The following is a 13,121-nucleotide window of genomic DNA, read 5'->3' as shown; positions in this document are numbered from 1 at the left end:
GTCCTCCAAACAGGTGATCTAATTCTCAGTTTCTCATGGAATTTCCAATGGAAAGAAAGTCCAGGAAAGCTTAAAACTTCCCAGGAAATATGAAGACATTCAGACATGAGCCCCATGGTTCTGTACAGCTCAGGGCACTTCTCCTTTCCCAAAGCTGTTGCAGAGAGACCGTTGGTTTTTAACAATGGATCCCCTTGCCAGCTGTTGTCTTGCAAATCCAACAGTGTGGGTTCAACCTGACCTGCACTGAAGGTTACTCAGAACCCACATCAGCAAGCTCTTCTGTGGCCCAGTGATTTGAAGGGAGAAGAGAGAGGAGGTCTAGCAGCTATTTCTGTCCCTTTTTTCCAAGCTGAAGAAGAACTGCAGCATGCACAGCTTGCAGAAGGGAAACACAGCCTTTTTGGGGTCCTCTTAGAAATGCCATCTCTTACCTTCTCCATGATCCTGTCAATCTGGCGGTTCTGTGTGTCGATCTCATTGCCCATGTCCAGGGCCATGTGACGTAAATTGCCAATGATGCCGCTGACCTGCTCGAGGTTTTCATCCATTTCATTTTCCCGGGCATCATTTGTTACCCTGGGAGAAAAAAACCCAATTATTTGAAGAAGAAATGGAGGGAGTTCCCCTTGAAACTGATACACCTGAAACCTATCCTGCATCTTCCTTTGCTTGTCACCTAAGGAGCTTGCTTCTGTGCTTAGCTTTGAAGAAAAGGGATTAATAAATAGCTAACCTGAAAAAAAACCCCAACTTTCTTATTTTTTCATTGTTGGAATTGTCTGTGTTCATCACCGCTCCATTTATACTGTTCATGTCTGCTGCTCCTAGAAGTGTTGGTGTCTGTTTGCCTGTATCACATACTGCACCTCTCTGCAAGTGATGGTCCTTCTCAAATGAAGAATGAAAAGGTGTTTCGTTTGTACTTGTGTGTGGTTAGAGTGTGTGGAAGATGCTGGAAGGTGCTGAAGTTGAAATTCTACTTGCTTCTCCTTGGACTACACAGAGCTAAGGGGTACTGTCCAGTCCTCATACACTTGGGGCTCACTGAAATATTGGGGAAGAGCTGCTTCACCTCCGGAAATGCTGACCTAACATTCGATTTCATAGAATAGAATCATAGAATGGTTTGGATTGAAAGGGACCATGGGGGTCATCTAGTTCAATCCCCCTGCAGTGAGCAAGTACATTTTCAACCAGATCAGGTTGCTCAGAGCCCCATCCAACCTGGCCTTGAATGTTTCCAGGAGTGGGGCATTTACCTGCACCTTCTCTGGGCAACCTGCACCAGTGCTTCACCACCCTCAGTAAAAAAAAATAATTTCCTGGATCCTAAGATCCTTTAGATTTTTCCTAAGATCCTTTGCCTCTTGTTCTTAGCACCATCTTTTTTAGTTGTTTGACTTTTAGAAAAAGAAACTTGTTCTTGAGCCAAGGCCCAGTTCCAAGCTCCAGTGACTGGAGAGGCATGTGATGATTGACACTGGGAAAAGCAAAGTGCATGGGTCCCACTCAGAAAATCACTACTTTGAGCCTCTTGTGCTGTTTGTGCTCATGTCGGTGCCAAAAGGGTGCTACAGGCTATTTGCAGAACAGTTACAGCACACCATAACGTCCTTTGCTGCTATTCTGCTCTTATGCCCCAGCTTTCGTTTTGTTGGGGCTACCCATACAGAAATAAAAAAAAAGTGAATGGCAGCTCCAGCAAACTTAAATGGCAACTCCATCCCACGCTTCAGATTGCTTGACAGCATTGTTTCTATCACACTGATTTCCCTTTATCACAGCAGCCAAAGAAATAAGTGGATAATAGTTTTTGGAAAGATAATTACTTATTAATCCAGTGTCCTTAATTTTCAGAGATCAAAGCTTTGCCTACTGGTATGCCTTTATCCATTCAGCTGATAGCATTGTCATCTAAATACATCCTCTATAAGCACTGTAATCAGTATGTACTTATTGCTGGATCCCTATGTATTGCTGAAAGGTTGCAGTTTGGTTGCCATTCATATAACTGTGTGTTTCAAACTGGCTTTCATTTGACTGCAGAGGGGTTGCTACCAAAGCACCAATGTTTCTTCATGATTGTGGCTTTAGAGCAGCTGAGGAACTGGGGGTCATTCCCTGTTCAGTGAGGTTTTCTGGACAGTCGTGAGCAGGGAAGCATTGTACCTCTAATTAAAAGCGTGCTTCAAATTCTGTGCTTGGCTCGGTGCTTTGGCAGGGAGTCTGAGGCTTTTTTCTTTTTAAAGAGAAGGGAAGGGGTGCTGGAATCTGTGTTGCATATTCTGGTAAGACTGGATAATGAGCACTATATATATTGAGACTTAATAATAATAAACTAGTATTTATCTGACATTTCATTTTTGAGGCATTTGACAACTGTCATTAATGAGACCCGTAATAGAGCCCCCAGGAAAACTGCATTGTTTACACCAGGGAGAGCTAGTGTAGAGGACAATGCTGACTGCTGATAGTCTGCAACCTCACATTGCTGCTGTGAAGTAAATAAATAGATGCTATTTATTACTGCCCAGAGCTGGGCAGTCCCAAGGAAGAGGATTTAGCGCCACATTTTCAAGCATCTTCTGTTTCTTTGGACTAAGACCCTTCCAGGATTTCTGACAACGTAACCATCCTTTGCACTAGCTCAGGCAAGCACACATGGAGACAAGGGCAGTCAGTGGACACAGTAAGCCTTTAGTACCTGTCTTCAGCCGCCATCAACATAAATATGAGCACCCACCACTCATTGGAAAACGCTGGCTCCATCACGTTACCCAGCTTTGCTGAAGGAGTTAATAAGCATCAAGAACTCATGACCATATGGAAGAAATCTAAATATATCAGGAGGAGAACAGAGAGAAAACAGTGGATAAAAAGGCTCACCTGCGGATAAAGCCACCACTGATGGCCATCTGCTCCCGTTCATCTACAACACGTGCAGGCTGGCTGGCTACAACACCATCCTGATTATTGCCCCAGGCTTTTTTGTAAGCATCACTTGATTTAAGCCTATGCAAAAAAGATGATGAGTAACAAAGCATCAAGTGGACAAGGACAAATGCAAAACTTTATTTCTCCAAGCTAAAAGCTCAATCAAGCAAATGAGTTTTCAGAGAGAGGGTCGATTGTATACCGATATATCATAACCCTGAATAAAAGGAGGGTTGTTTTGTTGGGTTTTTTTTCCACTTTACTGCCACGACAACTGTGATGGTCAGAGGTTTTGTTTCCAATAGGGTGAATTGCAATTGTCAAGTCTACAACACTGCACACAGGTTTTTGGATGTTGACTCAGTTTCCAGAAAGAAGAAGGGGGGGAGGGGGGAGGGAAGGGAAAGGAAGGAAGGAAAAAAAGAAAGAGAGAAAGAAAGAGAGAAAGAAAGAAAGAGAGAAAGAAAGAAAGAAAGAGAGAAAGAAAGAAAGAAAGAAAGAAAGAAAGAAAGAAAGAAAGAAAGAAAGAAAGAAAGAAAGAAAGAAAGAAAGAAAGAAAGAAAGAAAGAAAGAAAGAAGAAATACAGATAAGTAGAGAACATTGTAAACATTGTTTCATTTCAGTGACACATAAGTTTTGACATCAAACACAGAGAATGTACTGGCAGACAGACATAAAAACAAAACTGCCAAGTATAGTGTGTACATCACATCACAGCAACACACCCTCTTAGAGAAAAGTGGATTTGCCTAGATTTTAACATTTTACCATGCAGAAGATTGGACTTTTGTTGATGGTTTTTAACACATATGTGGCATCATAGGTTTTTAAAGCCACTAACCTTTCCCAAGGTGATTAGGGGATGATTTTTATCATAAAATTCATAGGGTTCATTAGGTTTTCAAATAATATATCGGTACTTGAAAATAGTAATCATACATCGACAGTTGATGTACAAACCTTTGTCCACAGAGACAAAAAGTAAAATAGGCAGAAGTGAAATGAGTGCAGGAGAAAAGAAAAGATACAAGCAATCTAGCATCAGAAAGGGAAACTTTTCTACATTTTTCTTCATGCACCAGCTACAGGCATGAATAAGAAGTGAAGCATTCTCACTAAGCACAGTTGCCCCAATAGTTCATACTCTTAATGCATCAGCAATTACAGCCTTCACAATAAGCAAGACACAGGCAAAAATGAATCATCACTTCCTTCAGGAGCTTTAAACAATAGGACTTCAAAATACCCTAGCAACTTGTTATATTTGTTATTTATGACAGTTATATTAGCTTTCAGAGAGCTATTTTGACTGAGCTGCCACGGATAGAAATTAAAAATCCAGGCATACCTTCAGTGGCAGATTGACATGTGCAGAATATTTAGGGTTGCTGTCACTGGGGTCATCAGATGAGACTGAATTCTTCAACAGGGGAGTTGTGAGTGTTTGAGGTCTGTAGATATAGGTCCTCGATTTTATTCTGGAAATGGAGCAGTTTCCAACAAAGCTGTTGGGGACTGCAGTTTCCCGTGGTTTCCCTGTTCTTTGGTCAGTCATACAAACAGCCCTGTGGCTTGGATATGGGGGAGAAACTGAACGTACTTCTGGAGGATTTGGGAAAGAACACAACAAACTCATCTCTAGTGTTATGTTCTCTTCATGACACTGAGGCGGCTCCACTTCTATTTAGCCTGAATCTGAGTGGCATGCTGCAGTATAGAATTAAAAGATAGATGAAAAGAATTTCTTTCCTGCTCACCAATTTTATGGCTTATTTCCTATTAAAATTTGTGAAGACTTAGAAAGAAGATGGTTGGATTATTTGTTCTTAGTTCTCTAAAACTATACATGAGCTTTGGCATTTCTAGAAATCAATGGAAGTAGTTCTCTTGCTGCACATACATTTACAGGTATTTGCCAGTTCTTTAGACCTGTGCAACTTTCAGAGTGAGACAGTCTCTGTGTTTGAGGTGGATGATTTTATACACCCAGACCTTGAGTTCTCTTTTCTTGTGGACTTCCCATTAAAGTCAATATATGAAGTTTGGGCCTGCTCACGGTCAATTGCAGTTGTACTTTTGAGTGCAGTCTGGTCAAAGTTCCATGCTGTGGACATTTTGGGTCTCTAAGAGTGTAGAGTCAAGTCTTACATCTGTGTAAGGCTCATAGAGGTATATTTACAAGTAGCAGAGTATAATTTTGTGAGAAAAGGTTCATCTTTTGAAATATATGCAATTAATTTACCACCACCCAGCAGAGCATTAAGGGATCACGGTGATAATAATGTCCACAACTACAGGGATTTCTCTCCTTCCTACACTCCACTTCTCAGAATATCATATTTGTACCAGTTGAATCCTGGCATGGTCATTCAAGCAACAGTCTCTGAAAGCATTGTTAGTCCACACTCTGTTTCTAAACACATTGACTGATTAGCAATTCTAGTTCATGAAATCTGGCTGCAGACTGCAAAGGTCAGAATATTGCCATAAAGCAGGGAACATACCTTTAAAAATTAACATCTCCCTCATTGAACAGATGCAGTATGTTTTGTTCTTGCGTCTGTTGGTTTTGCAATAATGCAATTGTAGTGAACTGGTAATTGTTTTAAGGCAATGTGTCAGGTGTGGCATCCATGGCACAGGTTTGGCTGTCAGTTCATAGCAGCCTTTCCTAGAGTACAGAATACTAAAGCTTCTCTAAAAAATGATGATTCCTGCGTAATACATTGGAATTTTTTGTACTTCAAAGGTGAACTTTTGATGTAGTTGTTATGCCAGGTTTCTTCAGGAAGAGCAAGCCAATACGGTGCTCTGTTTCAGTTGCAACAGCTTTTAGAGTGTGAGAAATGTAAAGTTTCTGCCACATATTCTTAAACCTGAAGCTGTTCTACACTGGGTCCCTGGTGCAGGTCACCAGGGCTAAAGCCTGTATCAGAGCTGACACCAATTACAGGCAGGCTCACTGATAAAGGCTCTCTGTGTGTGTGTAACTCCCTTCCTCCTTGCCTCTCTTCAATTCTGCACACCGAGGCAACAGTACACATACTCTGGGCAAAATAGTTACCCCAGCAAAGTACCTGTGGCTTGGTACACAGAAGCAAAATTGATATATTTTTTTTTTTTTTTACAGCTAAGACAGTATCTGCATTGTGTCCCAAGGGAATTAACATCTAAATAAATGGTGAGTGATAAGGCAGAAACCCACTCCTACCATTCTGATTTCTGGCAAAATACCCACTGAACTCCATGACAGCTCTGTCTCCTTTGGTCTTGATAAATGTGGTAGGATCAGGTCCTGGTGGTGAACAAAGTATCTGTGCCACACAGAAAGGGAGTATAATGCTACAGAATCCCTGCATTCTGCTTTGTTTCCAGTTATGAATGTTTTCATGTTAATCTAGTTGCCTACTCTCAGGATGCTGGATTTGCTATTCCTCAAGGTTTCCTGGTCAGTCTGCTTTGTCCCTGATTTCCTACACCCACATAATTGCATATCACATTTTCATCTGGCATTTAAAACAAGCTTTGCATTACTTGGAGGACAGTTTCGTTCAAGTGTGAAGGCATGCAAGCAAATTCGATGCATTTCAACATTTCTGCTTAGTGTACGTGCTACCCAAATGAGAGAAATTTGGCACCATGTGTTCAGATTTTCTCAGATCTGTTGCCTATGGCAGGATGAAAATAATTTCTAGTTGGGTTCCAATTGTGAAACATAAGATCTCATCAAGGACAATTTCTGTTGAACAGTAAGAAGTGTGATTTTCATCCATAATTTTGAATAATATTTATTATGACCTCTTCTGCATTTTTTTCAGCTTTTTTTTGTTTTATTTCGTTCATTAAACTTGTTTGTGAAAGTGTGTTTTGAAATTTAGGTTCTCCAGGAATAAGGTAGCCCCAGTGATTTTGTTCACTGGAAAATGGAACCACTTGGTACACTTTGTATAAAATGTTGAAACTTTTGCCATTAAAAGGTGTCAACAGTGAAGCTTTCACTGCAGTATGCCTGATTTTAATGCATCTACAGTAATTCCCAGTCAGTTTTCTATGCTATGAGATGAATGCATTTGAACCAGAATTGTTCTTTCTGCATGCCACATGCTCATCCTGTCCATGTGCCTAGCAAGGATGAGCTTCACAAGGCCTTTAGGATCAGCCTTAAGTGCTCAAAGAGATGAGGCAGGCAGCACCTACTTGTTACATGGACAGACACAAAGACCACAGAATTTTCCTAGGTCCGTCAAATTCTTTTCTGCTTCTTTCATGTCCTTATTGATTTGGTCCATTCCCTCTTCGATGCGTTCCAGTTGTTCTGATTAAACACAAGTATTTTATCCCCACAGAATGAAGCAGATGGAAAAGGACAAAGAAAAAAAAGACAAAAACTTCAGACATTCACTGTGACAAAAAACTGGACACCACATAGCAGAGCCGGTACCCAGTACCTACTTGTTACAAGGACATATGAAAAGGCCACAGCATTTCCCTAAATCTTTTAAATTTTTCTCGGCCTCCTTCATGTCTTGGTTGATATGGTTCATGCCTTCTTCAACACGATCGAGTTGTTCTGGTCAGGACAAAGGGATGACAGTGTGGAATGAATTGTATTTTTGTTTGTTTGCTTTTGTCTTTAACAGAACATGAGAAATGAACATGTAGAACTGAATTAATAATGACATTACAATGCATTAATCTGAGCTGATGCATTGTTGAAATGTTGTACGCCGCACTGGGTGCCAAAGATGGTTTTTACTAATATGGGAAGAGTGAAACAAAGGAGGAAGATGTTTGAATTATATTAATTTAAACAAGATGTAATGCTGTAGAAAGGAAGGGTTATAAAGTTTAAGGTCCGGAAACATAATACAGTACATTCACTTACTAAGACACCAATGACACCCAAGAAAAAGAAAGATAAAGCATGATTATTGTTCATTTATGCACGTTAATACAAGAGAAAAGGTGTCCTTCCATGGAAAATACTTCCGTTATTTACACTTACAAATCCCTTGGAATAGGTGATTTGGGGCAGTGTAATTGCTTTGATTAATGGGTAACTGAGTGGGAGAGCTGGTATTAACAGTACCAGAGATGGAGTGAGCTGTTAAGAGCTGTGTCCAAGTGGTCCTTTTTCCAGAGGTTGAGGAAGCTGAGACCTGCCATTTTAATTTGCGTTGGTTTCCAATCTGAGTGTGGCCTCAGGGTGGATGGATGCTACAAATCAGGAGTAACCCCAGTGAACAGAGAGGAGTTAAACCAGCCCAGGAGCCTGATGCTCACTGAAACAGGATCATTGACTATGGCGTTTGTTGTCTCTGTCCTTAAGGGATCTTATGAAAACAAGTATTGTGTGAAGATTCATATTTTCAGTGGGGTCACTTCCGCTTTGCTCCAAGGAAAGTTATGAAACACCAAGCCAGGTAACCAGCCATGTTGTCACTCTGCAGGCATCAAACAGAATCAGCTTTATTTCCACCTATGGCTGTTGATAATTTAAGGTTTTCTTAGTGACTTGGTAGCTCATAATTTAATGTGTTTACTCACCATTAAAGTTGGAGGAAATGGCTGAGAGGAATGGAATGCCACAGTGCAAAATTGTAGGTATGGATTATCCACTCATGTAAACAGATATGGATCCAGTGGGATCAGGGGTCTTATGTAGAGACTGCACTAGCAACAGTATTTTACATGGGTAGAAAGCCTCACCATTCATTTCATGAATGATAAACTCAAATAAGTATTACATGGGATGAAAAAGTTACTTGGAGAGGCATTTCAGTCCAGTAAATATTGTAACTATAGGTGAAGAGGCAAAGTAAATCAATCCTAGTAAAATACAAATACATTTCTATTCCACATATTAAATATAAACACAGGATTCAACCTGAGAGGAAAGGAGCTAAGAGAGAACTGGTTATAGGAGAAATTTAAAGGTATTTTAGAAAAAAACCCAAATCTGTGCCTATCAATGTCAGTGCAAAACTTCTCTTGACTTCTTTGGGAGCATAAATAGGCCTAATTTCTTACTTGGGTTTCTAATAACAATTGAAGTTCAGAATTTCAAAGCTTTCTTGGGATTTGGAAACCAAATTCCTGTTAAAATTAATTTCATATAATTAATTTTAATGGAAAATGGGCATATCATCCCTAGAGGGTCTTGAAAATCCTAGCCTAAATTATTCAAGATGAAATAATTCAAATATTGAACTTGTGCTCTTTGTTTAATTTTTGCATGCAGCTGGGCTTTGAGTAGGAGAGGTGCCATGTCAATATTGCCAGCTGCATCTGCTCTTCAGCTGTCAGTTCTCATTCTCCTCATCTGGATGTGCCTGTCTCCTGATACCACAGGCATTACTGATCCCAAATCCAAGGATACATTTAGAGGATCAGAGTTACCTCACAATGTCTTCTAAAAGGGGCACGTATAATTTGAGCAAAGGATCGGAAAAGTAATAGGGAAACTTGAGAGTTACACTGCATAAGTTCTGCCAGATAAACTGCTGAGTCAAGAACCAGAAATACAAAGTTGAATTTTTCTAATGCACAACGTAATTTCACACTTTGTTAGGGAGACTTTGGTTCATGTTCCTAGCCACTGACTGTTGATCTAATCAGAAATGTGAGTATGTGGTAGAAGGTGATACTCTTCTAAGTGCTCCTGCTCCTCACTAACTTGGTGTCCTGGCTGCTCCTGCATAGCTGCACAACACTGGCTTTTGCTTTGGGAAGCAGCTGTGGGAGTGTGAGCTGACTTCTCTATTGGTTCACGCAGCATAATGGGACGTGCTGTAGATTCCTACCTCCTGCTCACATGAGCTGTGTTTGCAGAACCTGGCTAAGTTTTCAGAGCTCTCAGTTAAAAGAAGCCTGTTGTCGTATGTTTAGTTTGACACTGGGAGGGAAAAGAGGTACTGACCTTTCTTCCACTGATTTTGCTGCCTATATTTCTCTAGCCTTGCCTGGCTAGTAGAAAATGCTGGGTAAGATGGAAGGGATCAGTTCTAGATCTGGTACTACTGATGACTTTCTGTCTAAGCATGTTGCCTTACTCAGATGCACATTCTTTGAAGCCAAGTATGTAGTAGGGCCTTTTGAACTTTCCCTGTTTCCCGTTCTGCTTGAATAGATGAGTGCTAACTGAAGAGTATATTTGACATGACTCAAAGGCTTTCTTTAAATTATCACTCTCTCCAAGAACCTGACTTAGTTTTTCTAACTAACTAATTTATCACAATTTCTGTGTGATACCTATGCTATTTCTCAATATGAAAGGGACTCACAACTAATTTATCTTCCATTAGAGGAAATGTCATCAGTGTAAAAAGCCCATGCCATATTTGTAGCCCCCAAGTCTAGACAGCAGGCTGCTCCTCCTAAAACCATTTGCTAGATGCTAATATTGCTAGATGTTTTTTAACTGGTTCAAATTGGCCTAGTTATGCTGGCTTCATGAAGGAACACCAATTTATACCTGTCAAAGATCTGGTCCCACGGGCAAGGAGGTAGATTCATGAGTCTAACCACAATTACTGAGGCATAAATATTATAGGGGAATTAACTTAATTGAGTCACTCTGGATTTGTTGTGGTATAACTGATATTAAAATCTGGCCCAGAATAAGTCACTCCTGGAAAGAAATCGGATAGCTATCAAAGGGTATGTTTTCATAGCTCTTGCCTATTCCAATTTTGCATATTATATTAAAGTTTTTAGGGAAGATAATCTTTTAGCATATACTGCCATGAACCTACGCAAATTCACACCTATGAAAGATCGTGTCCTTTAACTCCTATTTAGAGCAGCACTTCAAGTTCTGAGCTTAAGCATCTTTTGATAGTTTGTTGCAGTATACTTCGAATATACTATATTTATATCTATGTTCATATATCTATTTATATCTATGTTAATCTCATATATGATATATAAAAGAATTGACATCTGGAAGCAGGATACACATTGGAGAGATGCTTCATTGAAATTTCTTTTTTCTTTCTGGAAAGCTCTGCTAATTATTAGCCTTTCTGTATGTTGATACTTTTATGTCTGAGAATGTCACTTTGATTCAAGCATAGTAGTCATATATGTTCTTTCAGATCTTGCAGCAAACTAATGGCATATCTTAGGATACAAGCAAGCATATTTTTTTACCTGTATTGTTATACTTATGAATGACTTCTGTATTAAAACTATAGGCAACTGAAGGACCATGAGCTAGTCCTGTTAGTTTTACTGTAGAATTGTGGCCCTTTGCCAGGATGTTCCATAAATTCTGGGGAAGTGACTGGGAATGGGAAACAGTAGCAAGGACTTCCCGCAGCTACTCCTGTGTTCTCTTGAGCACACATAGCTGCAAAAGCATCTTAACAAAGTGCTGGATGCTGGGACAGGGCAGTCTGATGTTGCTCCACATTTGCATCCTCATCTGTAATTTATAACAAAATGTTCCTTGGCAAGTGTCCAGGATCTGGGGCCTGGGCTTGAATGTCAGTTAAATGCGTTCGAAGAAGGGAACTTCCTTCTTTGCCCAGAGTGTTGTGCAACGAAGTAATTTCCACCAAGGACAATTTTAATTAAAAAAAAAAGAAAAGAAAAAGGCATCTAAGAACATATTGTAATCACTATTGCATACAAGAGAGGTGAGTTTGAAAGAGAATCAGAAGATTAACTTTTCCCAGTGATATTCGGTGATCCAGTTTCCCATAAAGCTGAATCATATCAGAGCAAAATACATTTCTAGGACAGTCTTTTCAGAAATCCTGAGTCTTGACCTAGCTTTGCTCTGAAAGGCATTGCTGAGTTCCAGTACAAATGGAAGGAAGCTGGCAGGGAGTGCTTCTGTGCCCATGTCTAACTGTGCTAGAAGTAACAGTAGACACAGCACAACCTAGTTTTGGGAACTTCATTTTTCCTTTGTTCTGTGCTACACTTTCAGCATAATTAATGCTGTTTTCCCCTGTAGAATCTGGAGTAGTTGATAGTTGCCATGTTTTTTCACTAATTAGCAAACCAGTTCTGACTGTGATCATCTCAGCTCATTGGTGTTGTTGGAGTGCCTCTAGCAACTCTGCTTTTGACATCTCACTGCCTATCAGTTTTCACAGTAGCTGTTGAATGGGAGATAAACTGGAGAAAAGGCCTGCACAAGGGACCATGATTTTCCTCCCTGATGGAAAGAAATGGTAATTTCTTCTGTATTTACTGCAGTGTCATAGAAACTGGTCAGCCACAACTCATACAAAACTCTAAAACTGGCAACTCATGCAAAAATGGTAGAGAACAGCTAGCACGGGCACCATCGCTTGGTGTCAATCCTTTTGCTTGTAGGGTTGCCCACTTATTCCAATGTTTTACCTCCATACTTCAACTTGATCTGGAATACAGATCTGCTGGGTAGATTAAGCTACTCCCACATTCTCTGGCATTGCTGTTTGTGCATTTGCTGTTGGTGTGATGCAGGGAGAAAATTTCAATTGCACTGGCATTTTCTTTATATCTTATCAAAGTTGTGGATATTCTTCTCTCTTTCCTTGGATGAAAAATGTCTGTGCTGCTACTGTTGATATTGGAAAAGTTTCTCCTCTCCACCTCATTTTGAATACAAGAACAAAACTCTTTTGTAATAAACTACATGAGGACATCATCCCTCAAAAAAGGGTCCTTGAAGGTCCAAATCTCTCCACCTGCTGATACTCCTAGATGACAGAAGTTTTCTTTGGAGGAAGAAGGCTACCACTGTGAGATCCCTGCTGTGTTAGTAATTCAGGTTTATCTTCATATCTCCACTTTGTACTATCAGTTTCATTTCTATGGTCTGTTTTTAACCAGTGTGCATCCAAATGTTAACATTTTTCTAAGCTAATGTGTTTCAAAGACGTATTTAATGATGCAGAGCAATTGCCACTGCTAAATAATCCTTTGAAGCATGACATTTTTGTGTGAAAGGTAAATACTTCAGTTTAAAGTGTTCTGTATGTATCTATATTTAAATAATTAAGGGAGCTTGACTAGAGGCCAGGTTTAAAGAAATGTAAGCATTATGGATGCATATGGGGTCTGGGAAAGACTTCCCCACTGATGGAAAAAGTCTTAACAGGGAGAACAAAACCTCTTAGCTCCTTCCTGTGGATTCCTCAGGGAAAGAACTGTATTGAACTTATTTGGGAGGCAATACCTGGCCCCA

General features: G+C 40.0%; 1 protein-coding gene across 3 annotated transcripts in view; it reads right to left on the bottom strand.

Moving 5' to 3' along the window:
* SNAP25 (synaptosome associated protein 25) overlaps positions 1–13,121 on the bottom strand; it is a 64,683-nt gene that overhangs the window by 4,985 nt on the left and 46,577 nt on the right. For 2 of the 3 annotated variants that reach the window (XM_054062913.1, XM_009556490.2), the window contains 3 exons: positions 7,136–7,253; positions 2,890–3,015; positions 435–579 (listed from right to left, as the gene is read on the bottom strand). In XM_054062913.1, coding sequence (XP_053918888.1) covers positions 435–579; positions 2,890–3,015; positions 7,136–7,253 — 389 coding nt within the window. Of the gene's footprint in view, positions 1–434; positions 580–2,889; positions 3,016–7,135; positions 7,254–7,390; positions 7,509–13,121 lie in introns of all 3 variants that reach the window. The other variant, XM_054062914.1, reaches the window with a different exon arrangement.

Source organism: Cuculus canorus, chromosome 3, assembly GCF_017976375.1.
Source record: "Cuculus canorus isolate bCucCan1 chromosome 3, bCucCan1.pri, whole genome shotgun sequence".
NCBI classification, from domain to species: domain Eukaryota; kingdom Metazoa; phylum Chordata; class Aves; order Cuculiformes; family Cuculidae; genus Cuculus; species Cuculus canorus.
The sequence above is the reverse complement of the archived record's forward strand: the minus strand, read 5'-3'. Positions and strand labels throughout refer to the sequence as shown.